The sequence below is a fragment of the Natator depressus genome, chromosome 7 (assembly GCF_965152275.1).
Source record: "Natator depressus isolate rNatDep1 chromosome 7, rNatDep2.hap1, whole genome shotgun sequence".
Classification (NCBI taxonomy): domain Eukaryota; kingdom Metazoa; phylum Chordata; order Testudines; family Cheloniidae; genus Natator; species Natator depressus.
The window spans coordinates 77,496,464-77,524,078 of NC_134240.1; the positions used below are offsets into that span (position 1 = coordinate 77,496,464).

General features: G+C 42.7%; 1 protein-coding gene across 3 annotated transcripts in view; it reads right to left on the bottom strand.

Moving 5' to 3' along the window:
- The window catches only part of JMJD1C (jumonji domain containing 1C), a 302,451-nt gene that overhangs the window by 68,946 nt on the left and 205,890 nt on the right, over positions 1 to 27,615 (bottom strand). For all 3 annotated transcript variants that reach the window (XM_074958855.1, XM_074958857.1, XM_074958856.1), the window contains one exon: positions 9,019 to 9,124. In XM_074958855.1, the coding sequence (XP_074814956.1) occupies positions 9,019 to 9,124 (106 nt within the window). The remainder of the gene's footprint in view (positions 1 to 9,018; positions 9,125 to 27,615) is intronic.

A 27,615-nucleotide genomic window follows, 5' to 3' on the forward strand; every position in this document is an offset into this window, starting at 1 on the left:
CCAACTTGTTGGTTGCTTTGGCAATAAAGCCATATGCAAATAAGTGTGAGAAAATCCACTTAGTAAAGGGCATCAAGACATTTTCTGGATTAGAACAGAAAATAGATTGTATGCTGAGGATGTCTTGTTATATTTGGAAGATATGTATCATTTTGATTTAAAAAGATGTTGATAAGAAAACAACCCAGATGAAAAGATGGGATAGGGATTTGGACAAAGAAATTGAGCTGAATAAGTGGGTCTGTACGTGTGAATGGGGATATACATCTTCAGTTTGTGTGGCTCAAAGAATTTTTTTTTTTAATCAATTGCTGTATAGATGGCATCTGATGCCACATTTTTGCTACTAGGGAGCACTCTGTTGGAGGGGTTGCAGGAAAAGGGGACCATAATCACACATGTGGTGCTTGTGTTCAGGAATTAGATGATTTGGGGAGGAAATTGTGAAAGATTTATCTTGTGACAAAATGCTGGCTTTGTAGAGACCCCTGATCTGCTTACTTAATGCTCCAATAAAGGATCTACATTTTAAATAGAATAAATTAATTTCTTTTTATTTAAGACTTTATATTGCACATTATTGGAAAAATATGATTTTTCCTGCTATGGAACTGTGGCACAGTAAAATAAGGACTGTCCTTGTAATGGAAAAGCTTTCACACCAAGTATATACACAAGAGAAATGCCCCAAAGTGGAAAGGTGTTTAGAAATTTGGTTACTCTTTTTAGTGAACTCAGAGGAGGGCTCCCTAGCCAGCAAACCACATCTTTTTGCCAGGTTCTTTGAATATTAATCTGACCCTGAAAAAGTAATGTACAATGTAGTATATTTTAACATTTTATTGTAACTTTACCTTAATTAAAAAAAAAGAATTGTGCTCTAGTTTTAAAAAGTGTAAACTTGTTAAAGAAATCTTAAACACTATCCTTTAAAAGTATATGCACAGTATCTGAACAAATTCAAGTCCAAAAGAAGGCTATGTACACAACATAGATAAGACTGCTCAGCATTGTCATCCTAAAGCATTAAAAATCATGCCTTCTGCTTTCCGAGACTATAAGGTTCATGTTTTCAAGCTTTTTCCCACAACCATGAGCATTAGAAATGTATTCCACTCACTTTCATTATCTCTGGGCAGGTCTACACTTAAAATGCTGTTGTAGTGCAGCTGCGCTGCTGTTGCGCTTCAGTGAAGACACTACTATGGTCAAGAGGAAAGCTTCTCCCATTGGCATATTTAATCCACCTCTGCGAGATTTCGACAGTAGATATGTCAACATGAAAAGCCCTCCTTTCGACACAGATTTGTCTACTCCGTCGGTTAGGTTGGTACAACTGCATCGTTCGGGGTGTGGATTTTTCACACAAGAGTGACCTAGTTATACCACTGCAAGTTTATAGTGTATACTTGGCCTCTCTCTCATCACTACAGTATCTGAATGCATCACAAACATTAATTTACCTTCTACAACACCTCTGACAGAAGAAGGGGTGGTTTTAACCCTATTTGGCAGTTCGGGAGTTGAGGCACAAAGATAAGGATCAAATGTTTCCACAATTTTGGGAGCTCAATTTGAGACGTCTAGGACCACATTTTTAAAATTACTTAGCATTATATTGCACTTGGTATGTTCAAAGCACAGCTCCTATTGACTTCAGTTGCAGCTGTGACTGCGCAGCACTTCTGCAAATCAGACCTCAGGGTCCCAATTTGGATACCCAGAAAATGAGAAACAGAGTTAGTGGGCACCTGTGAAAAAGTATGATTTAAGTGATTTGCTAAATATCACATGGTAACTTTGTGGCAGAAACAGGGATAGTACTTCCCCCAAGGCAGCTTTCAAGTACCTTAACCAGGAGATCATTCTTTCTCTTTCTGCAACCCACTGCCTCATTCACTACACACCTTCCAAATTCTGCAGCAAAAGCAACAGGGACCCTGCAGGCAATAGCGTCCCTCACTACTCAACCTTGATTCACCCCAAAGCAGTTCCATCCTGTGCACTGAATGTAGAAGGGGTCCAATGGAAAAAATAGTATGTGATCATGTAATTAAAGACAGTAACATAATGCATATGACAAGGACTGAATTAAAGTTGCATGGACAAACTTAATCCTGGCATTTGCTAACTTTTGAGAGCTTGACATAGCAACCCAAATGTTTTTAACACAGGTTTTTGCCTGTAGTTTCCTCGGGTTTTAAAAGAGCAAACTGAAAAAAACCAGAAATTTCATCATGCAGCATCATATTGACACCCATGATTCATCAGCAGGATTGGAATCTTAGATCCACGACACAGATGTTTGCCACTTGAACTAATGGAGCAACTGATAGCAATAGTAGGTTGTCATCCTATATGTGGACCAGCATTAGAGAGGGATGAGACACATACTTTGCCAGTGGATTTCACTGATAATTGCTGACAGCAGAGGAACCATGAGACTCTGGAATCTTGGATTCCACTCCTGGGTCTGGCAGGGAGTGTATCTCGTGGGCAAAGACTCCTCTTCTGCCCATTTTCCCCAAGTTTAACCCTTTTTCTTTCCTGTGCCTTCCAAGAGTTTTCTTGATCAGCCAGACCTAGTCGCCCCCTGTCCAAATACTAATTCCCTCCTCACTCCCAGACTGTTTGCCCAGCCAATGCCAGTGCTCCTCCTGTACCCTACCTACTTGTCAGATCTGTCTCCTCTCCCTCCCTGTGTTCCTCCCCCACTGCTAGTTCACAGAATCAGTCTCATTGTCCAGCCAGTAACAATCTCCACTCCATCCTGCAAGTTCCTCAGAGTTCTTTCCCATAGCCAGTTCCTCCCCGCACCCTGTTTCTTTACTTGGCTCCTATTCTCCTTGCGTAATCAGTTCAAGTCTCACACTTGCAAGCTCCCAGCCCCAGTCTCCTATATTCCCTCTCTCAGACACCCAGTTCTAGTTTTTTCTACCACTCAGCCCCTAGTTCTAGTGTCCTTGCCCAGCCAGTTCCAATTTCTCTCCCCCTGCCTCCTTGTCTCAATCTACTTCCTTTCCCTACACCAGCTTTTGTGCCCTCTGCATTCACATCAGACAGTTTCCTTCTCCATGCTGCCTGGGTGCCCTCCACATTGGTGCACAAAGCATTCATGTGGTTGGGGTGGGGCCAAGAGGTTTGGAGTGTGGGAGGGGGCTCAGGGCTGGGGCAGAGGGTTGGGGTGCAGGGGTGTGAGGGCTCTGGCTGGGTGTGTGGGCTCCGGGGTGGGGCCGGGGATGAGGGACTCACAGTTGGGGCAGAGAGTTGGAGTATGAGGTCAAACTAGCCAGATAATGCTGCCCACTTCTTGTTTACAATGTCACCAGAAAGTAAGAATAAGCGTTCGCATAGGACTTTTGTAGCCAGCATTCCAAGGTATTCATGTGCCAGATGCGCTGAAGATTCATATGCCCCTTCATGCTTCAGCCACCACTCCAGAGGACATGCTTCCATGCTGATGACGCTCATTAAAAAAAATGTGTTAATTAAATTTGTGACTGAACTCCGTATGGAAGAATTGTAGGTCTACTGCTCTAAGGATGGAGATTCCACCACCTCCCTATGTAACCCATTCCAGTGCTTCACCACCCTCATAGTGAAATAGTTTTTCCTAATATCCAACCTAGACCTCCCTCACTGCAACTTGAGACCATTGCTTCTTATTCTGTCATCTGCCCCATTGAGCACAGCTTAGCTCCATCCTCTTTGGAACCCCCCCTTCAGGTAGCTGAAGGCTGCTATCAAATCCCCGCTCACTCTTCTCTTCTGCAGACTAAATAACCCCAGTTCCCTCAGCCTTTCCTCATAAGTCATGTGCCCCAGCCCCCTAATCATTTTCGTTGCCCTCCACTGGACTCTCTCCAATTTGTCCACATCCCTTCTGCAGTGGGGGGACTAACACTGGACACAATACTCCAGGTGTGGCCTCACCAGTGCTGAACAGAAGGGATTAATCACTTCCCTCGATCTGCTGGCAATGCTCCTACTAATACAGCCCAATGTGCTGTTGGCCTTCTTGGCAACAAGGGCACGCTGCTGACCCATATCCAGCTTCTCATCCACTGTAACCCCTAGGTCCTTTTCTGAAAAACTGCTGTTTAGACATTCGGTCCCCAGCCTGTAGCGGTGCATGGGATTCTTCCTTCTTAAGTGCAGGACTCTGCACTTGTCCTTGTTGAACCTCATCAGATTTCTTTTTGCCCAATCCTCCAATTTGTCTCGGTCACTCTGGACCCTGTGCTTATCCTCCAGCGTATCTACCTCTCCCCCTATCTTAGTGTCATCTGCAAACTTGCTGAGGGTGCAATTCATCCCATCATCCAGATTATTAAAAAAGATGTTGAACAAAACCAGCCCTAGGACCGGGGCCCAGGTCCAGCCCCAGTACCGGGATGCTGGCTTTCTAAAACATACAAAACGTTGTGAACTGGATCTCTAAATTACAGGAGCAAAACTTTTTTTGGGGAAAACAAGGGATTCTACTCTGAAGCTGAATCAAAGTACAACTGCAAAACTATCTGGTACGAATGCTCTCTACATATTTCTCCATCTCCAATTGCATCATCTATCACATTTTCATGTCAGTGCAAGATTGTTCCTTTAAAAATACTGGTGAGGGCTTTTCCCTGTCTTGTTTTAAGTGTTCCAGGTAAGGGGCCTTCCACCACTTCCCCTGGAAAACTTACAAAAGAATACATTTAGCTGTTTTAGAAGGTTTTTCCTGATACTTAATACAACTGCCAATGGTGTGTCTAACGTACCACTGCTTTCTGTTATACTTGTTTGTAGCATACCACCCTAAATAATACTCTCCCTTTCTTGGTGTTTATATTCTTCAAATATTTATAAACTGTTATTACCACACCTCTTCCTAATTGTCATTCACACAAACTTAACAAATTTAGATCTCTGAATCTTCTATTTTAAATCGGTCCTTTTAGCCTCTTTTTGTTGCTCCTCGCAACTCCAATTTGCATAAAGCTTTCTGGTATGCAGGTGCCCAGAACTGAATGCAATCCTTCAGTGTGTCAGAGAAAGCACTACCTCCTCTTCATTCTGAGATGCAAAGGCCATATGCATGCACCCAAAATTGCATCCACTTTTTATGCTACTGTCTCTTTTTGCAAACTCCCTTTGAATCTGCAGCGCACTGTCACATCTCTCTCTTTTTGGAAATATCGCTTTCGACGTTTGCCCCTACATTTTGAATATCTGTGTTTAAATTATTTTATTTTGTATGACTATTGTAGCTTGGAGTTTTTCCAACACACTCTCGTAAGTTTTGGCCCATAGTTCTTTATTAGTAGTATTACAGCAGCTCCCAGAGGCTCCACTCTAATCTGGGGGTTCCTTGGATGAGGCATTATACAAACAGAGACAGCCCATGTCCAGAAAGTTTTTCAGCCTAAATTAAGGAAAAACATAACAAGTGCACATAAACAGAAGGAGAAGAAGCAGAGAGGAAAGACGACGGTAAAAGTGACAGTAGCACATGATTACACTGACTAACTAGGAGCATAATTTGAACATTTCCAGTCTTTTTTTTTGTTTTTTTGAAGACAATGTTATCAATAATCCCTGTTGGCCATTTGCCTGGCCATTGTCTGATGGCAATTTACCGTAGGCATCATGGCAGAACTGGATCGTGAGGAGGGAGCTAAAGGATGAGGTAGTGGCTTTATGGATGATTTCAGGAAAGGCATCCTATGCAATAGGGGGACAGAATGAACATGCTTGGACAAACAAATGATTACGGTTCTCATTGTCAGCAGAACAGAGAAGCAACAAGGAGGCACAAAAGCATATAATGGGGAGGGGAGGGGCGTGCTACACTGTCACTATCTTAAAGTAGATGTGGGCAAACTAAAGCCTGCGGGCCACAACCCGGCCCATGGGACCCTCTTGCCCAGCCCCTGAGCTCCTGGCCCGCAAGGCAGGCCTCCAGCCCCTCCACCGCTGTTCCCCCTCCCCCGCAGCCTCAGCTCACTATGCCACTGGCACAATGCTTTGGGCAGCGCTGCTGCAGAGCCCAGCCTGACCTAGTGCTCTGTGCTGCACGGCTGGCTCCAGCCAGGAGGCACGGCTGTAGTGCTGCCAGCCACCGGTGCTCCAGGCAACGCGGTAAGAGGGCAGGGAGCTGGGGGTTGGATAGAGGGCAGGGGAGTTCAGGGAGGGTGGTCAGGGGGTGGGCGTGTGGATAGGGGTCAGGGCGGTCAGAGGGCAGGGAACAGCAGGGTTGAATGGGGACAGGGGCCCCAGGGGGGCAGTCAGGAAGGAGAGGGGGATTGGATGGGGTGGTGGGGGCAGTCAGGGGTGGGGGTCCCAGGGAGGCCGTCAGGGAACAGGGGTTGGATGGGGCAGGAGTCCTGGGGGCAGGGGAGGGAGGGTGCCGTCAGGGGGCGAGAAGTGGGGGAGGAGCGATGGGGGAGGGGGCCGGGCCACACCTGGCTGTTTAGGGAGGCACAGCCTCCCCTAACTGGCCCTCCATACAATTTCCGAAACCCGATGCAGCCCTTGGGCCAAAAAGTTTGCCCACCCCTGCCTTAAAGACCTGAATAACAAACTTGTGATTTGATTTGGTGGTGAAGAGAGAGCCAGTGGAAGGACTCAGGGGGATAACACATTCACAAAGATGAAACAAGAAGAGACTTAGAAACAGCATTTGAATAGACCTGAGGAGCAAGGTGCATGTCACGAAGGCCAGGGAACAGGCAGTTGCAAGAGTCAAAAAGGAAAACGATAAAAGCTGGATGACAATTTTAGACATACTGTATGCACAGAAAGAAAAAAAATGGATCTTGGAAATTTTACTGAAAAAGAAGAAGAAGGATTTAAATACAACCTCACTGTGTGGGTTTAAACACAGGGCAGATCTGAAGATGCTGCCCAGTTATGGGCCTGAGTGAGTTGGGAAGACAGGTGATGCTGACTTGATAAAGGATGACAGACAACAGAGGGAAGAAAAGGAAAGATAAGTTCATTTTAATAAAATAAGATTAAGCTATTGTAATGTGCTCTCCATGGGGTTACCCTTAAAATCATTCACAAACTGAAGCTGATAGAGAACGTAATGTCTCGCTTTATTGGGTAGGCCACATTGCTGGGAGCATATGATACTAGTGCTCCATAAACTGCATTGGCTGTCTACTGGTCTCTGCACAAAGTTTAAGGTGCTGGTTATCACCTACAAAAGCCCTAAATGGCCTAGAATATGGCTAACTGAGAAACGACCTCTCCCCATGCCACACCTCCACAGCTGTGATCAGCAGCGGTACTTGAGCTAGAATCCCCTTCATTATAAAAAAAGAGGGTATTGATGGCAAGGCATTCGCTATGAGAGGTGTGAGGCTCTGGAACTTGCTCCAACCCTTGTTTGGAAACAGCCTGAATTTGATGACCTTCTGGGCATGCTGCAAAAACATGTTTCATAGGGTTTTTGACAAGGGTAAGCTTCCTGGAATGATGAAGGGATGAAAAAGGAGCTTTTTTGTAGAGGACAGGCTTGCAGAGTTTCTTTCGAACAATTATTTTAATGATGTTAGTGTTTTGTTGTATTATGTGGTTGGGGTGCCTACAGCCTTATATAGGTGTGTTTTTATTATATTCAAAATAAAATGAATAAGTAGAACGAATTCAGTTTTCGTTCCCTTTGTATTTGGCCCTATCTTGAGTTCATGCTACTCCAAATCCATTATCTTCTGCAAATTTAATCAGCACACTGTAAACTCCCTCTTCCAGATCACATAATATTAAATCTAATACTGACCCTAGTGTCACCACACTAGATACTTCCTCCACAATTGAGTACTTTGTCTAATTCCAGTAGTCTTTGCTTGTCATCCATTAGCCAGCATACCATCCATGGAATAGCAATCATGTCTAAGCAAATCAAATTCAGCAAGTGAGAAGATATCAAATGTTTTACTAAAATTCAGATATTAGACCTATTGTGTTCCCTTCATCCACTAATTCTGTAATTTTATCAAAGCAGCGATGAAGTTTGGCATGATTTGTTCTTAAAAATTCTAGCTTCCTTATGCTCATACTTTTAATTTCGTCTGGTTGTTTTGCATATTTTTTCCCTCAAACTTTGTGTTATTTAACTCGGGATTTACTTCTTGATCTTACAGACGCTTACATGACTATAGTAAACGTATGCTACACTAGAATGATTTATTAGCAAAGTTGCTCCAAATAAACCCCTCCCCCTACTTCACATCAGCTTTCACAAAACTTCCATTTTACAAACTAGAAAACCAACAACTTCATGGATTAGCAGCAACTATAGGAATGGGGACTGAGAGTTACAAAACCTCAACAATTTGAAAGCCACATGTCAAAATCTCAGCAGGCCCTCATACAGTACAAAATCTGAGAGTGTTTCAGATATAGTTACCACAATATAACAGCAACTGGTTGGAAAGAAGCACAATTGTAAATGGCAGGCCATTGTTATTAGAGCTGAGCAGTTCTAACGGAAATCATTGTACTTCTGACTAACAGTTCGTTATCCCAAAGAATGTTTCCTTCTTTAGAGCACATAACAGTATAGTGTGGACTAAAAAGAAAACGTGGTTATTATTGATTGATTAAGGCACCATCACTAGTCTCAACACCAAAATCATAAATAAAATGTCCAACGTTTGATGATATTATATATGATGACCCTATATGATGGTATTATTAAACAGCTGCATAACTATTAAAGGGTGTGACAAGTTAAAAAAAAACAAAAAAAACCCCCAAATCTGTGCATGATCATTTACACATTTGCTTTTGAAAATCTGGGTGTATACTTACATCACAGCTTTTCTCCCAATTGTGTTTTGTTGTTTTAACAAACTATTTTCAAAGGGCCTAGTTAGAAAAGTTGAACTGTGTGAGATATGCTCTATAATAATACCACTTAGGAATAAATGCCATCCAACCTAGTGCTTTAAAATAGCTACACACATATACACGAAAACAAAGAGAAAAAAAAAAGGAAATACAAAACACACATATTTCTCAAATTACCTTGCATAAAAATCTCCTGAACCTTTTGTTCTTTTACCCAGACTTTTACTTCCTCGTGAAGCTGCGGGTTGTCCCTGAGAACTGGGTTTAGACTGTCTACGTCGTCCTAGAGATTTAAAAAAGAACCATATGTTATGTTTATTCATAACATTTATTATGTTTATCTTTCTAAACACATTCCAAAGTACAATTTGAAACAAGACTGTAAAATGTATTGCTTCAATACAAATCCATGGGTTATTTTTAGAAAAATCTCATACGTGCAAACTGTATTTGTTAGTAGTAAGAGTGATTTTCATGAGGAAAAAAGTACACTGGATCCCATACATGGTCAGACTTACAAGCTATTAATAGACTCACACTTTCACAAATAAGGCCTTCCCTATAACCTGATGTTACCCTATAAAGAATTCAATGTTTACGAGAACATGGTAACATTTGTTTCAACAAAGTGGCATTAAAATCAGAAGCCTGAAGTGTCCAATTCATATTTTTTTATACACACACACTGCAAGAGAGAATTTAAATATTTATACCAACATATAAATGTGTATATGTAAGAAAAGAAAACTACTATTGCTAGTTTTTAATACGACACAGAACCTGGTAAACGGTCTTGATTGAAATAAGACATATTTCAGTTTTGGTCCAAACTCTCATTAGCAAAGATTTTATTTTAAAATAAATTCTCTTTACAATGTACATCTTTGAGTTAATCAGAAAGTATCTAGAAAATTAAATAAATCCATTTTTGGTGGCACTGTCCTCATAAAGGGGCAGATCTGGACACAAATTAACATTTTTTTCCTGTACTTAGAAACATGGTTTATTCAGTCATGGGATCTACTACAACCTGTCAATTCACCTGTGGGCTCTGATATTTTTCTCTCTCTCTTTCAAAGCACAATTACTACTCCTGAATTTGAAATCAGTGGCAGGAGCCCTAGAGTAACTGGGAGGAACAAAAGCCATAGTTGGTGGCTCTTTGAGAAGTACATTGGCAGATCTTGGAAACGGTGGACAGAAGGTACATGTAGTTGTGTGAAGAGGCCCCCAAAGAGAGAGAAAATAATTAGAGAGATCCTCAGCACATAGGTTATAAAATATTTTAATAACAACTGCCCATTGCATTTTAGTGTCTGCTTGTTACCATTTAAAAGTGTTTTCCTTCACCTATACCTTCCTGCTTCCTTCCTGTCTTAACTTTTTATCCTTAGAATGGGAGTAGGGATGTGTGAAGAATCTAATTAGAGATCCAAAAGATGACACAGACTTGGAAAACTGAAAATCTGTCTCCCACCCACAGTACTGCATAGGCTTCAACTCTTATACCTCTGCCCGCACATACAGCTTACTCCACTTGACATTTTATTATATGTCTCCAATTCATTAAACATGAGGTCACAGCAGCAAAATAAAAGACAATATGTGAAACCTGTATAAGAAACCACTTGTCCTTTAAGAGATCACCCAAAATATCTCCAAATGTATTTATCCACAAAAATAAAGTATACCTTGAGAAAAATACCCTGAAAACTAGGGTTTTGACAGTACATACTTTCTGTTATTGCCTTCTTGTATTTATATAAAATAATCACATGAAAAGATACCTTTTTAAACAGAAAAGAGTACATTTGAACGAGTTAATCCAGATTTGTCACCCTTTAATAAAGACTGCCCTGCATCCAGTCCTATAAGCATTTAATATAGAAAGTTATTCTTTACACAGCATTGACATGTTGGAATGTTTAATACACTCTCGGTAACCACTGTAAAATAAAGCTTCTACTTCTAGCTATGAACTTTCAATTATTACACACACTATTAAAATAATGGTCAATAAAAATCACTATGTCAAGGAGAAATTCTAATAATAGAATTTAAGCTCAGTATGTCAGGAAATTCAAAGTAATGGTTCCGACAACCACCATAACTCTACCCCCTTATGCATATGTTGTATGTCTATATATTCAGTTAAATGTATATGCCAAGTGGCTGAATTATGTTTTTTGTAGTCCACCTTACCTTTGAATTTCCTGATTTTTTTGCATTCACTTGGTCATATATTCAAATGCAATAATGTGTTTTGGAGCTAAACACATTAGTGCTTCATTGCACCCTACAAGAAAGGCTGGTAAAGAGCACAAGAGGAAGGCCATCAGACCTGCACTTCCTCAATTCCTTTTTAAGATGGCATTGCAGGCGGTGATGTTGATCTGGAATTATCTAGTTTTACTTCTTAGCAGTGTACTTTCCTAAAGAAAAAAATATAATCCCATTTACCCTATAAAGGTACTTCCTGTGATTGGGTCAAGACAGCACAGATCCTGGATTCTTACTTCCTTCTTAGCTAGACTGACGACCAGTCAAATTGTAGAATATTCATGCCCTCTATAGTTCTTCTCTGCCAATTTCCACAGTTTGAGTTCTTCTGTTCTGAAAGAAAATGTGTTAGTCTTGTTACCTCCCAATCCAAGATTAGTCTTCCCTCAGTCCTGGAACTCAAGATTCCTCTGAGTGGATGTCTGTGCTGGCTTGCCACTGTCACAAAAAGCAAATCATCATATAAATGGGATTATAATTTGCCCTTCTGAGATGACTATAGCAAAATCTCTGCATTCTTAATACAGTAGCAGCATCTCACACAAGAGGAGGGCTAGACTAAATACTGGCAAGAGAATGTGCCCCAGAGCCATAGAAAGGAAGGACGGGAATGGAGAAGTAGTATTCCCATACTTACTCTCCTTCCAGAAGACAGCTGCATAAAGTAGCATGGCTATAACCAACCTGTGGATGAAGGCTGAATGAAGAATTCCCAGGTCATGTAAGGCTTTGCAGAGCTCATTTGCTGTTACCACCTCCACCCCACCAAGATGTGGACACAGCTCTAGTGGAGTGGTTTTCTTCCTACCTGAGCAAAAATTATTTGACTTATCTGTTTGCCTCTTGGATTCAGATTCTGACCCACTGTGTGATGACACACTGCAAAGCTTTTAGGACTTTCCTGGAATTTTTGAACAATGCAAGGGAGTCCATTTTCCTAAAAGACCTTAAGCAAATGTTCCAAGTTCTTCTGAGAACACGAGTATACCTATGCCATAGTATTTCCTTTCTTACAATGTGGTGGAGCAGGCTGGAATTGCGAGCTATACTTCCATAATTCCATTTTAACCAGGCCCCCTCCTGCTTCTCCCAATAGCGGGAGTGGAAAGGTCAGGCACAGTAAGACTGCAAGACCACAGAGTATGTTTGAGTGCTGAGACAGACAGCACAAGAAACAAACAGTTTCTTTGTCAAAGAAAGCATTTTCAGGCTCCAAATACATAACGAGGCATCCAAGATAGTTGACAGGCAGCTACAAATTACTTGTCCTACTTCAGATATCTTGAGTCAGGAATCAAACTTAGGAACTTGAAGGTGACCCAAAGAGACAAAGGATCAAATTGTGGGGAGAGCCCACAGAACAGCAATATTCTTCCAAGCTCCACCCACAAACCAAATTCTGTCCACCTGAGATACCAAAATGTGATTCTTCAGATTATTCAGAATATAATGCAGGACCCTTGAGCTTGACTCCCCAGTGCGTCTCAGATGCCCTGCTTCTTTCCTTCTTGATTTGAGAAGCAGGAGAAAGGATGTGAGGTGGAAGTGGTGATATTCACCTAACCGACAGATACTTGTGGCACCAAAATAAGATGTCATGTACAGTAGATTAAAGATAGTCAAAACTTTTGTTAAATCTTTCCTCCCACACACAAAACAGTGACATTGTCTAAACAGAGATTTTCATGAAGAAGTTTGCATTTGTCAGAACACAGGATACTGGGCTAGTTGAACCATTGGTCAGACCCAGAATGGCCATTCTTATGACATCTGAATTAACACCTCATTGAAATAAACGGGCTTTTTCACATTTTCAAGCTTTTCTTCACAACTGTAATGGCTAGAGACTGATTTTGTTTTAAAATGAAAACTGGAACTCTGGAGCTCAAGATGGCAGCTCAGAGTAAATGGAGGAGTAGTATATATCCACATCACTGCCCAATTTGAGCTCCGCTTTGAGGGCTTTAAAATTCTCCAATTACTGTCAATTCTTCCTGTCTGACCAAGGAGGAGGGACGATCCCATGGTCTCAGTAATGGAAAAATAGCCAAAGCTAAAATGTATTCTATATATCAGCGTTTCCCAAACTGTGTTCTGCGGAACACTGGTGTTCCGCACAATGTGAATAGGTGTTCCAATAAAGAATCGTAATAAAAAAAACGGTCTTGCACTTGATTTTTGTACTACTTTATATGTGCTTTCCAGTTAGAAATTGTTCAAGTTACTTTAAATTTGTATTTTTGCTTTGTTTTATAAAATACAATAAAATATATTTGAGCATAAATAACGCAATTTTTTATTTGAAAACCAAACAACTACAAAATAATATTGTAAATGTTCAGTAAATATATACCAGGTGTTCCGTGGCCAAAAAAGTTTGGGAAACGCTGCTATATATTATAAGCACCTGAAATGTGGATGTAGAAAGTACCTTCCTCAAATCACAATGTTGCAACACGATGCTTTAATGCATGAAGGACATTTTCTTTGTAACAATAAGAACTCATTTCAGCTGCAGTATTTCACCAAAAAAGACTAAGTAGATTTTGCATTCTTCACAGAGGTCAGCACCACATTAGTCCTTGCCATCTGTGGTTTAATTAACTACAGCTTCCTCTTATTGCTTAGAGATTTTCAGATGATTTAAGACATGAATTAAATAAAAACTGGTGTGTAATACACTTGAAAAATATGTTTACAATGTTATACTCACAAAGTGCTACTCGAGAAAACAAGCATTTCCTAAATATTAACTTCCACATATTCAGATGAGACCCCAGTGAATTCAGCAGTCAGCGAGCCAAATTCAACCCTGGTGATAATTTACACGAAGAGATTAATTTGTCCCACTGACTCCAGGGATAGACAGAGTACAGACATATCAAGTATTTCAAAAGCTCGAAGTTTTAGTCTGTTGATCAGATAAAAATTAGGGCTGTCAATTAACTGCAGTTAACACACGCAATTAACTTAAAAAATTAATCGTGATTAATCGCAGTTTTAATTGCGCTGTTAAACAATAGAATACCAATTTAAATTTATTAAATATTTTGGATGTTTTTCTACATTTTCATATATATCGTATTCTATGTTATAATTGAAATCAAAATGTATATTATTTTTATTACAAATATTTGCACTGTAAAAATGATAAAAGAAATAGTATTTCAATTCACCTCATACAAGTACAGTAAAGCAATTTCTTTCTCGTGAAAGTGCAGCTTACCAATTTAGATTTTTTGTGTTACATAACTGCACTCAAAACCAAAACAATGTAAACTTCAGAGCCTACAAGTCCACTCAGTCCTACTTCTTGTTCAGCCATTTTACATTTACAGGAGATAATGCTGCTCTCTTCTTATTTACAATGTCACCAGAAAGTGAGAACAGAGTTGCATGGCACTTTTGTAGCCAGTATTGCAAGGTATTTACATGGCAGATATGCAAAATATCCGTATGCACCTTTGTGCTTCGGCCACCATTCCAGAGAACATGCTTCCATTCTGATGACGCTTGTTAAAAAAATAATGTGGTAATTAAATTTGCAACTGAACTCCATGTGGGAGGATCGTATGTCTCCTGCTCTATTTTACCCTCATTCTGCCATATATTTCATGTTATAGCAGTCTCAGATGACCCAGCACATGTTGTTCATTTTAAGAACACTTTCACTGCAGATTTGACAAAACGCAAAGAAGGTACCAATGTGAGATTTCTAAAGATAGCTACAGCATTCGACCCAAGGTTTAAGAATCTGAAGTGCCTTCCAAAATCTGAGAGGGACAAGGTGTGGAGCATGCTTTCAGAAGTCTTAAAAGACCAACACTCCGATGCGGAAACTACAGAACCCGAACCACCAAAAAAGAAAATCAACCTTCTGTTACTGGCATCTGACTCAAATAATGAAAATGAACATGCATCGGTCCACACTGCTTTGGATCATTATTGAGCAGAACCCGTCATCAGCATGGACACATGTCCTCTGGAATGGTGGCTGAAGCATGAAGGGACATATGCACAAAAGTGCCATGCGAACGCCTGTTCTCAGTTTCAGGTGACATTGTAAGCAAGAAGCAGGCAGCATTATCTCCTGCAAATGTAAACAAACTTGTGTGTCTGAGCGACTGGCTGAACAATAAGTAGGACTGAGTGGACTGGCAGGCTCTAAAATTTTACATTGTTTTATTTTTGAATGCAGGTTTTTTTGTACATAATTCTACATTTGTGAGTTCAACTTTCATGATAAAGAGATAGCATTACAGTACTTGTATTAGGTGAATTGAAAAATACTATTTCTTTTGTTTTTTACAGTGCAAATACTTGTAATCAAAAATAAATATAAAATGAGCACTGTACACTTTGTATTCTGTGTTGTAATTAAAATCAACACACACCTCTACCCCAACATAATGTGGTCCTCAGGAGACAAAAAATCTCACTGCTTTATAGGTGAGACCACGTTATATCGAGCTTGCTTTGGCCCCCCCTGTTCCTTGTTCCCTGACCGACCCCTCCAGAGACCCCCGTCCCTAATCACCCCCAGGACCCCACCCCTACCCAGCCCCCATGCTCCCTGACTGTTCTGACCCTTATTCACACACTCCGCCCCCTGACAGGCACTCACTGGCAGCGGCAGGAAGCAGAGCAACGCGGCCCCAGCCCGTTCCACTCCGCCACCTCCCAGCCATAGCACTCCGCTTCCTGCCGCCGGTGAGTGCGGGGAGGTTGGGGAAAGAACGCCCTCCGCACTCACCGGCGGCGGGAAGCGGAGCGATGCAGCCCCAGCCTGCTCGGCTTTCCTTGCTCCAGCCCCAGCCATGTCGCTGGGGTGGGGGGGAAGTCCCGCACTCACCTGTGGCGGGAAGAGGAGCGCCGCAGCTGGGAGCTGGCGGAGTGGAGCGGGCTGGGGCCAGGCTGCTCCGCTTCCGCCGCTGCCGGTGAGTGCGGGAGGGGCTATCCCTTCCCCCAAGTGACACGGCTGTGGCTGGAGCAAGGGAAACGGAGCAGGATGCTCCCAGCCCCCGCTAATCCCCCGGGCCACTCTGGGACTGCAGGGCCTCCAAAACTGCCCCCCCCCAGCTCCTGCCTCCCAGACCCAAGGGGGGGAGCCCATGACCACTCCCGAGACCCTCTGCCCCTTATCCAACCCCTCGGCCCCGGCCCGGCCCAGCCCAGCTCCCTTAACACACTGCTCAGAGCAGCGTATTGGAGCTTTACCGCATTGTATGCGAACCCGCGTTATATCGGGTTGCATTATATCGGGGTAGAGGTGTATTTGAAAATGTAGAAAAATGCAAAAATATTTAAATGGTATTTTATTATTGTTTTACAGTGCAATTAATTGGGATTAATTTTTTTAATTGCTTGACAGCTCTAATAAAAATTCTTTGCATGTCAGAAATATTTTCTATCCAATGTTCTCTACAACATATACCACCACTTACACTTCACATTATTCAGTTTACACAACTAACTTACAGTGTTTAGTTTTACAAGGTATTGTTATCTCTCTCTCTCACACATATGCATTACTCCAAGACACACAATGACAACAAAGGGTTTCTGAAGGAACACTATATAGTTTGAACACAAGTTTAATAATAAGCAATTATCTATATTATATATTTTTTTCTCAAATCCTGACAGAGGAGTTTTCTTGCTATCTCAATGTGTGGAGTACGTAAAGATCCAGATAAAAATTAGCTGGCTTAAGATAATTTGGGCAGAAGCAGTTACTTATTTGCACAGGAATCATTTTAAAGAATCTACGAGGGCTATAACTGCATCCTTGGATAAAGATGCCTGTCCAAACTGTCAAAGCTGTCTTCACTCTCAGGAACTTATTGGATGTAAAGCTCTTTCTAGATTTTCAGAGAGCAATGGCAGCGACAAGTGTCATCTTTAATATTCAGATTGCTGAAAGCTTGCATCCTTTCCTCTTGGATGCAAATTTTATCAAAATATAACAGTTGGATCGGACACCAAGAAATTTTTTAGCAGCAGGCCCCTTCTGCAGAAAAATCAAAATGACTTCCTTCTCCCACCCTCCAAATTTCTATTTAGTTCTCAGCCTTTTCAGAAGATGAACTCCTCCTTTCCTTACTGTCCCTTGTTAGCTGGATCTCCACCTCCCTTCTCTTTTTACCCCTCCCTTTTCTCTTTGCTGGCTGGATGCTCCCCATCATCATCTTTTTTGATGGTTGTAACCCCTTGTGGAGAAAGAGGAAAGTGGGGTTTTTTTTAAATCAATATTATATGCACCTCAGTATACCTGCTTGATATTATCTCGCTTGACAACATGGAATTAAATCAAAGGACGCTGTTGGGGGATGGGGGGAACAAATGGGAAATGAAACAATGAAAGAGATAAGGTAACACCTGAAATAATACCAAGGGTCCTTAAGGAAACAATGGGGGAACTTAATTGGGGAATGCCCACCTGGCTCCCATGCTAGCAACCTTCCTTCTTCTCAGGCCCAAGCCTAGGATCAAAGGGTATACTAAACCTATAGAGGAAAGGGGAGTAAGAACAGGAAGCAGCAGCTGGAGAAGAGTCTCAAAGGGTATGTCTACACTACGAAATTAGGTCGAATTTATAGAAGTTATTTTTTTAGAAATCGGTTTTATATATTCGAGTGTGAGTGTCCCCACAGAAAATGCTGCAAGTGCATTAACTCGGCGGAGTGCTTCCACAGTACCGAGGCTAGAGTAGACTTCCGGAGCATTGCACTGTGGGTAGCTATCCCACAGTTCCCGCAGTCTCCGCTGCCCATTGGAATTCTGGGTTGAGATCCCAATGCCTGATGGGGCTAAAACATTGTCGCGGGTGGTTCTGTGTACATATCGTCAGGCCCCTGTTCCCTCCCTCCCTCAGTGAAAGCAAGGACAGACAATCGTTTCGTGTCTTTTTTCCTGAGTTACCTGTGCAGACGCCATACCACGGCAAGCATGGAGCCCGCTCAACTCACTGTCACCGTATGTCTCCTGGGTGCTGGCAGACGCAGTACTGCATTGCTACACAGCAGCAGCAACCCATTGCCTTGTGGCAGCAGACGGTGCAACAGGACTGGTAGCCATCATCGTCATGTCCGAGGTGCTCCTGGTCACCTGCGTGAGGTTGATCAGGAGCGCCTGGCCAGACATGGGCACAGGGACTAAATTTGGAGTGACTTGATCAGGTCATTCTCTTTAGTCCTGCAGTCAGTCCTATTGAACCATCTTATGGTGAGCAGGCAGGTGATACGGATTGCTAGCAGTCCTATTGCATCATCTTCCGCCGGGCAGGCAAGAGATGAGGATGGCTAGCAGTCCTATTGTACCATCTTCTGCCGAGCAGCTATGAGATGTGGATTGCATGCAGTCCTTCTGCACCGTCTGCTGCCAGGCAAAGATGTAAAAGATAGATGGAGTGTATCAAAACAAGAAACAGACCAGATTTGTTTTGTACTCATTTGCAAACCCCCCGCCGCCCCGCCCCCCGTCTAGGGGACTCATTCCTCTAGGTCACACTGCAGTCACTCACAGAGAAGGTGCAGCGAGGTAAATCTAGCCATGTATCAATCAGAGGCCAGATTAACCTCCTTGTTCCAATAAGAACAATAACTTAGGTGCACCATTTCTTATTGGAACCCTCCGTGAAGTCCTGCCTGAAATACTCCTTGATGTAATGCCATCCCCTTTGTTGATTTTAACTCCCTGTAAGCCAACCCTGTAAGCCATGTCATCAGTCGCCCCTCCCTGCGTCAGAGCAACGGCAAACAATCGTGCATCTGAGTTGAGAGTGCTGACCAGAGCAGTCACAATGGAGCACTCTGGGATAGCTCCCGGAGGCCAATACCGTCGAATTGTGTCCACAGTACCCCAAATTCGACCCGGCAAGGCCGATTTAAGCGCTAATCCACTTGTCGGGGTGGAGTAAGGAAATAGATTTTAAGAGCCCTTTAAGTCGAAATAAAGGGATTCATCGTGTGGGCGGGTGCAGGTTTACATCGATTTAATGCTGCTAAATTCGACCTAAAGTCCTAGTGTAGACCAGGGCAAAGAGACATTAAAAGAAGGCAGTACACTCTGTCTGTATCACCCAGATCAGGAGTAGGGTAGTCTGGACTGAGTTGAACTTACCCAAAACTTGCAAGGAATGAATACATTTTAGCTAAGACCCAGATGAATATAGGCCTTTTGTTGTTTTATGCTTTTCTCTGCTTGCTGTGCACCTCTGGGTGAATAAATAATATTTTGTTTTATAGAAGCTGTTTTTGAGTCACTTTAAACAGATGGTTGTCACAGGCTCTTTGAGGAAAAGGGCTTACAGGTGCAACAAGCAGTTGTGCCCATTGTGTTATCACATTTGATAAACAGGGGGCCGTAGTACAGAGATCCAATCCAAGAGTGGCAGGATTATGTGGTTCTACCCAGAGAGGTGTAAAGGTAATGAAACCTATCACTAGAGGGATGCACTCAAGAAGAACTAATGGGTCCAAAACACAGCTCACCCTGGAACTATGAGACCCCTCCTCCTGACTAAAGCAAGACTGAGAGCTATCCTGGAGAGAAACAAACATTTTAAAAGTTCCTCACAGAAACTATGACCATGGAGAGTATTTAAAGGCTTAGTCTTGACTAGGAGAAGTGCTCACGGTTAGGCAGGGCTTAGTTAATACATGTTAGCTAAACTCAATCTAAACTTGACCTTTTTCCTACTGTAAGTACATGATAATACCTCAGCTCCATTTTAGCTTAGCAGGAGCCTAGACTATAACTAAAACGTTTAAATCGTGCTACAGGTCATTATACTGCATTTATGCTATAAAAAAGGTCAAGTTTAGGTTGGATTTAGCTAGCACATGGTAGCTAAGCCTGATATAAGCTTGACCGCTTTCCCCTAGTTGAGCAAAGTAAAAGCATAAACAAGAAACAGAGCTCTGGGGGCATAAAGAGAAGGTATGAAGAATTAGGTTCAGGCTTCAGGTGGAAAAGGAATGCCTAACCAAGGGTCTGATCAGGTATGCAGATTAAAGTTGATCACTAGAAAATGACAGTAAATAGAAAGCACAGAGTTACTCCCTTCTGCACAGTACTATCTGCAGAGGTTTGAACCTAAAAGAGGATAAATGGAGAGGCCTTCTTGCTGAAAATCATGATTCCAAGTAAGGAAGCAGGGAATAACTAATGACTTTACAGAGAGGGGTGTCAGAATCATACTCTAGAAAGGGCTAAATTGTTTTATTTTCATGGTCTGTGGTATAAATTTATGACTATATGCTATCCTCAATCAAATAAAATTCATGTTGATATAAATGACAAATTTGCATAAAGATCAAGAGTCTAAGTTTTAACTAAATTTTCCATGATTTGTTTAGTACCTTACTGTTATATTCAGTAACAGTGGAAAAAGAGGCTCAATTTCACAATCACCATTACGTCTGCCCTTTATTTCGCTCCTCCTGCATGTCGTCTCCTTTCTTCCCTCTCTGCATTTCCTCCTCTGAAGAAACTTCCAGGTCCCATAACCATGGGCTTCACTCCCACTCCCTTCCCCCTTCCACCTGCTAAGCTGATCAGTAGTTAAATAGTTAATGCCGATATTTAACATGTTGTTAGACTTTAGCATTAACACCCATTGAGATTAATGGGGGAAGCAGGGGTGAGATTTATGTGAGGGCAGGGGTGTTTCATAAGGCTCAGCTATTGTGTCATGTTCAGTGCAGGCTCAGAAAGACTTCATTGCATTGATTTACACACAGTTCATGTTTGGAAGCGTAACTTCACAACTTTGAGGGGACTATAAGTTTACTTGTTTAAAAATAAAAGCTTAGACTTTGCAGAATCTAAATAAGTTATGCAGGCCACATAAATATTAGTGGGACAGATCCAGCCCAGGGGCTGAGTACTTGCTACCATTTCATTACACAGATATCAAGAATAAACTATTTCCATACTATACCATAAAACACAGATATTTGCCTTCCTAAACCATACAAAAATAAAATTCACTCAGGGGAAATATATTTATGCTGGAAAAACCGGTTAACCTATCTTTTTGTAACTGTTGTTCTTTGAGATGTGGTGCTCATGTCCATTCCATTCTAGGTGTGCGCACGCCCACATGCATGGTCATCGGAGATTTTTGCCTTAGTGGTAACCGTAGGGTTGGCAGTGGTGCCCCCTGAGTGCCGCACTCATGTGTCAGTATATCAGGCGCCGCCGGCCCTAAACCCTCTCAGTTCCTTCTTGTCGGCGAGTCTGAAAGAGGAGTAGGAGGGCAGGTAATGGAATGGACATAAGCAACACACCTCAAAGAACAGTTACAAAAAGGTAGCTAACCGTTTTTTCTTCTTCGAGTGCTTGCTCATGTCGATTTAATTCTAGGTGACACAGAAGCAGTGTCCATGAAGGTGAGCTCGGAGTTCACGGTCATGTAGCTTGCAGCACTGCTCTGCCAAGCCAGTATCATCTCAAGCCTGCTGGGTAAGCATAATGAGATGCGAACGTGTGGACAGACTATCAGCTAGCAGCCCTACAATCAAATCTCTTTGATTGGAATTTGCGCCAGGAAGGCCGCTGATGACGCCAGCAGGGGCACGTTTGCCAGCTCATAGCAGTAGTGGATGCTAACCATGATCCAGGACAAAATCCTTTGAGCAGACACTGAGCGACCCTTCGTTCTGTCTGCCAGTGCAACGAACAACAGCATCGACTTACGGAACGGCTTTGTCCAATCTCTGTACAAGGCCAGAGCTCTCCTGATGTCCAGGACGTGCAGCCTGCATTCCTCATCTGATGTATGAGGCTTTAGAAAGAAGACAGGCAAGTATATGTCGTAGCCAGTATGAAACTGGGAAACTATCTTGGGCAGAAATGCTGGATGTGGTCACAGCTGGACCTTATCCTTCTAGAATACTGTATCGGGCGGTTCTGAAGTAAGTGCCTTGAACTCGAACACCCTGCGGGCTGATGTTATCACTACCAGGAATGAAACCTTCCAGGAGAGAAGCAGGAAAGAGCAGGAAGCCAGAGACTCAAAGGGAGGCCCCATGAGTCTTGACAGCACAAGATTCAGGTGCCAGGTAGGGAAGGGATCCTGGACATGCGGATAGACACGCTCCAGACCTTTCAAAAACTGGGCCGTCATGCTGTGAGTGAAGATCGACCTGCCTTGAAACAGAGGGTGGAAAGCCAAAATAGCGGCCAGGTGGACCTTGATCGACGACAGGTACAAACCTTGGAGTTTGAGGTGCAGAAGATAATCCAGGATCTCCTGCAGCAAGGCCTGCTCGGCCTGGATATGCCACTCTGAGGCCCAGCATGTGAACCTTTTCCATTTGGCCAGGTAAGTCACTCTGGTGGAGGATTTCCTGCTTCCTAACAAGACCTGCTGAACCCGGGCTGAGCATTCTCGTTCGTTCTTGTTTAGCCATGCTGTCAGGTGTAGCACCAACAGGTTCAGGTGCAGAAGGCTGCTGTGGTTCTGGGACAGCAGATTCAGCTAGAGGGGCAGCTGCAGTGGGGCAGCTACCAAAAGGTCCAGCAGCATGCAAAACCAGTGTTGGCGAGGCCATGCAGGGGCTATTAGGATAACCTTCGCCCTGTCCTGTTTGATCTTCACGAGGACTCTCTGAATCAACGGCACTGTCAGGAAGGCGTACATCAGAGCCCCTGACCACGGGATGAGAAAGGCATCTGACAGGGAGCCCCTATCCATTCCCTGGATCAAACAGAACACATGGCATTTTCTGTTCTGCCTGGACACGAACAGGTCCACCTGAGGAGTCCCTCACCTCTGGAAAATCGTACTGACTGCCTCTGGATGCAGCAACCACTCACAGTGAGACAAGAAGGTCCTGTTGAGGTGATCTGCTAATACGTTTCTGGTCCCAGACAGGTGTGTGGCTACCAGATGAATAGCATGCTGCACACAAAAATCTCAAAGGTGGAGAGCTTCTTGGCAAAGGGCTGACGAACTAGCTCCGCCCTACTTGTTGATATAATAAATTGCGGTAGTATTGTCCATCAGGACCTGCACTACCTTGCCGCTCAGGTGGGGCAAGAAAGCCTGGCAGGCCAGAAGAACTGCTCTGATCTCCCTGACATTCCTATGGAGGGCCAGATTGTCACGCAACCAGTGGCCCTGCATCAGAGACCAGGATCAGTGACAGGGACCGGGCTGCAAAGGGAACTCTCTCCAACACCGACCTGGAGTCCAACCACCAATCTAGGGATGACTGGATGCGATCCAGCAACCCGATCTAGGTCATGTCTGTTGGGAATGTAGACCGACGCCAGCCACGCTTGCAGAGGCTGGAGATGGAATTGGGAATGAGAGAGAGAGAGAGAGAGAGAACCTTGCAGTGCCTCCCCTGCTCTGACTAGCAGCTTTGGAAGCTATCAGGGAAAGAGGAAATCTTTCAGCCTCTTCCTGACGCCCTAGCTGGTGGCACTGGACGTAATCTAGGAAAAGGGGGGCCCCAGAGATCAGGCTCTTCCTGCACAGCAGGCAGCTAGCAGAGGGCACTGTATGCCAACAAGGGACTTGGCTATGCAAGTTCATAGCTCACAGGGAGAGCCCTGAACAGTACACTATGAAATTATATGCCAAAATAGAGCACCCTAACTGCAGACGGAGACTGTTCTCAAAAGGTAACTAAAAATTCTCAGTCATTTTGCTAGGGAACCAACTGCATAAACAGGGTGAGTCTTCAAGCAGAAAATGTTTATGGGTAGGTAGATGGATAGTCTGCTACCAGAAGTTGAAAAGAGTTCCTACTGCTTTCTTGGCTGAGAAGTAATTTCCCTCACTACCCTAATGTTCCCCTAACTATCAGAAACTGATTTGCCCTTGGGTGTAAGGAATAACAGAAGTTATCTGCAGTAGCTGGCACCAGTGGAAGGCTCATATACATCAAGAGTCTTTAAGAATTGAAATAAAGGGCCAGATTCTACTAACCTTTCTTACACTGACTGACAGATTACTCAATCATAAATTCCATCAATGAGACCTGCTGAATAATTCCTCACCAAATGCCATAGATGGGAATTATCATGGAGTAAGATACTATTCATGATGTGTAAAATGTATCAAAATCCAGTCCTATTCAAGAAAAATATAAAATGAAACATCATGAGGTGGCAAAATTCGCAAATGATACAAAAGTACTCAAGATAGTTAAGTCCCAAGCAGACTGCAAAGAGCTACTAAAGGATCTCAAAAACTGGGTGATTGGGCAACAAAATGGCAGACAAAATTCAGTGTTAATAAATGCAAAGTAACGCAAATTGGAAAACATAATCCCAACTTTACATATAAAATATAGGGTCTAAATTAGCTGTTACCACTCAAGAAAGATCTTGGAGTCATTGTGGATAGTTCTCTGAAAACATCCACTCAATGTGCAGCGACAGGCAAAAAAGCGAACAGAATGTTGGAAATCATTAAGAAAGGGATAGATAATAAGACAGAAAATATCATATTGCCTTTATAGAAATCCATGGTACACCCACATCTTGAACACTGTGTGCAGATGCAGTTGCACCATCTCAAAAAAGATATATTGGAATTGGAAAAGGTTCAGAAAAGGGCAACAAAAATGATTGGGGTATGAAAAGGCTGCCATACGAGGACAGATTAATAAGACTGGGACTTTTCAGCTTGGAAAAGACAACTCAGAGGGGATATGATTGAGGTCTATAAAATCATGACTGGTGTGGAGAAAGTAAATAAGGAAGTGTTATTTACGCCTTCTTATAAACACAAGAACTAGTGGTTACCAAATGAAATTCACAGGCAGCAAGTTTAAAACAAAGGAAATATTTCTTCACACAACACAGTCAACGGGGGAGGGATATCTCAGTGGTTTGAGCATTGGCCTGCTAAACTCAGGGTTGTGAGCTCAATCCTTGAGGGGGCCATTTAGGGATCTGGGGCAAAAATTGGGGATTGGTCCTGCTTGAACAGGGGGCTGGACTAGATGACCTCCTGAGGTCCCTTCCAACCCTGATATTCTATGAACACCTTGCCAGAGGATGTTGTGAAGGCTAAGACTAACAGGGTTCAAAAAAGAACTAGATAAGTTTGTGGAGGATAGGTCCATCAATGGTTATTAGCCAGGATGGGCAGGCATGGTGTCCCTAACCTCTGTTTGCCAGAAGCGACAGGGGATGGATCACTTGACTATTAGTTGTTCTGTTCGTTCTCTCTGGGGCACTGGGCATCAGTCACTTTCGGATGACAGGATACTGGGCTAGATGGACCTTTGGTCTGACCAAGTATGGCAGTTCTTATGTTCATACCTCCATAAATGTCAGTTTTCCTCTCCCCAGCCAAGGTAGAATCCGTCATTCCAAGAGTAAATAGACTATATTCAAGGAGTTGCCATAGTTACTCAGTGTTAAATCTAGAATGTTTCTGGCACTTTAGTAGCACCCAGTTCTTTTAATTACAATGTATATAATTTTTTTTAATCTTTAGGTGCTTGTCAGTGATTTCTCGATAAAAGGTATTTTCTAATATTATATCTTGTCCCATAGTTGCCCAATACTTTGAGAACACTCAAGTGTTAACTTACCATAATTACCGTGCAACAAGTTTCCAAGTCTCTACAAAGTTAAGATTATTTGGGTGCCCTAAACATATATTTCCATACCTCACCGTTTTGGATTTCTTTTAACTTTAACCATGCATCTGAATTTTCCTGGGTTTATACTACTTATTTTGGGGGCAACTGGGACAATATCCATCCTTAGAAAGTAATTTATCCTAAACTAAATATGACCCACGGCTTTGCCATTCAAGTTCATGTTGGTTTTTTTTAAGTAGGAGTGAAGGTGGGTGACTGTGTGGGTTTTGCTGGGAGATGGCAGCCTCTCTCTGGAGGTGGACCGGAACACTGAGGAGCAAAGTCAACTGAGACAGTGGCCATCTGTACTAAGGGCAGTCTGTGGCCTCATTCCCACTGGTAACAATAAGATATAGCAGTCATTTTGAATTCATTGAATTAGCTGGAAAATATTTCAGCCTTTACTGAAGGAGAAGCATTACTAAAGAACAGAAAGAAAAATATTCCATTAAACTTAAAATGTCCTTTAAACTGTAGCTTCTGCACAAGATTTCAATGATGTTTAATAATAGTATAGGAAATACAAACAGTTTGCACTATTCTGATATTGAGATCATTAGGGATAAAAAAGTCTGACACCAGGTGTTAAATTTCTTTAAAGGCACCCCGAATCCCTCCTTCACCCCACACCCCAACACCCTGCCCTGCGCCCCCTGCCTCACCCCGCACCCCTCCTGAGCCCCATTCCTCAGGTGTTCGTAACTCTGAGATTCTACTGTAGCTCTCCCTCTCTTATCCTACCCCAGCACAGCTTCCTGTGTGGCAAATACTCCTCATGTGGTCTGCTGAGCAACACTGAGCCTCCTGCAATTCCTGCTGTCACTTAGCTTTTCAGCAGGTTACCACAAACGATGTGGGAAAGCTCCTTGCCATGGGAAGAAAAACGACAAATTAAGGATACTTCCCCTCCACCACCCCCATTGTGTTCAGACCCGACAAGCATTTTTTTGTACTTAATTGGCCTACTGTTCTTTGTGAGGGACCTGGTCCTAAACCATCTGGTGGTTGTAGAAACGTTTCTTAAATTAAGTGCCTGGCTTCTACACACAAAACCGGGGTCCAGATCCTCAATATTCTTCCTGATTTGGAGGGAGAGACTTCTAACAGGAATCAATTCTCATAACTCAAGCCAGGAGAGAGCCGCAACAGTCTTGTAAAGCACAAGCACCTTCTGTCCCTCTTCTCTAAACACCTCACCCCAGCCCTAAGAGCAGTTTCAAACTAATGGCGAATAATTCTGTAGGCCTGATACTTCCTCTTCTTCAGGACTCAAGAGATAATTCAGAGGGCCCTTTGATGGTAGCTGAATTCACAATTCTGATCAAAGGGATACTTTTTTCTTGGTACTCTGCCAACAGTATCCACAATCCTGAGAGATTCTAATCCCAGCAGATGGTGTGGAAGCATCTCAAAATTTCATTGACTGTAAGCTCTTTAAAACATGTGTTTGAGCCAGTACATTTGTTACAGTATTGTTATGGCATCCATAATCATGGCTCTCACTTCTCGAGGCTAAATTTGTATGAAGCGAATCCATAAGATATAGCTCCTACTAAGAAAAAGGAATCCAACTGAGATTTAAAAGACAAAAAGGAACACCTGGAGTCATATCTCAAAACACCTGGAGTTTCCATGGAGTTGTGCATTATTTTTGTTTTATTTTATTTATTTATTTATTTATTTTTTAAAGAGGAGCTACATTTCTGTGATTTCCCCTGCTCTGCCTTGCACACAGCCAAGCAAAGTTATTCTGTTCCTTGGCTGCTCCTCCCTCCCAAGAACTAAACCTGCTAATCTATTCTGTTTACCTTTGACCTGCCCTTGGGTGGTGACGAATGTATGACTTGAAGAAGCAGGGGTTAGTCAATCTGTGAAGTAGCAG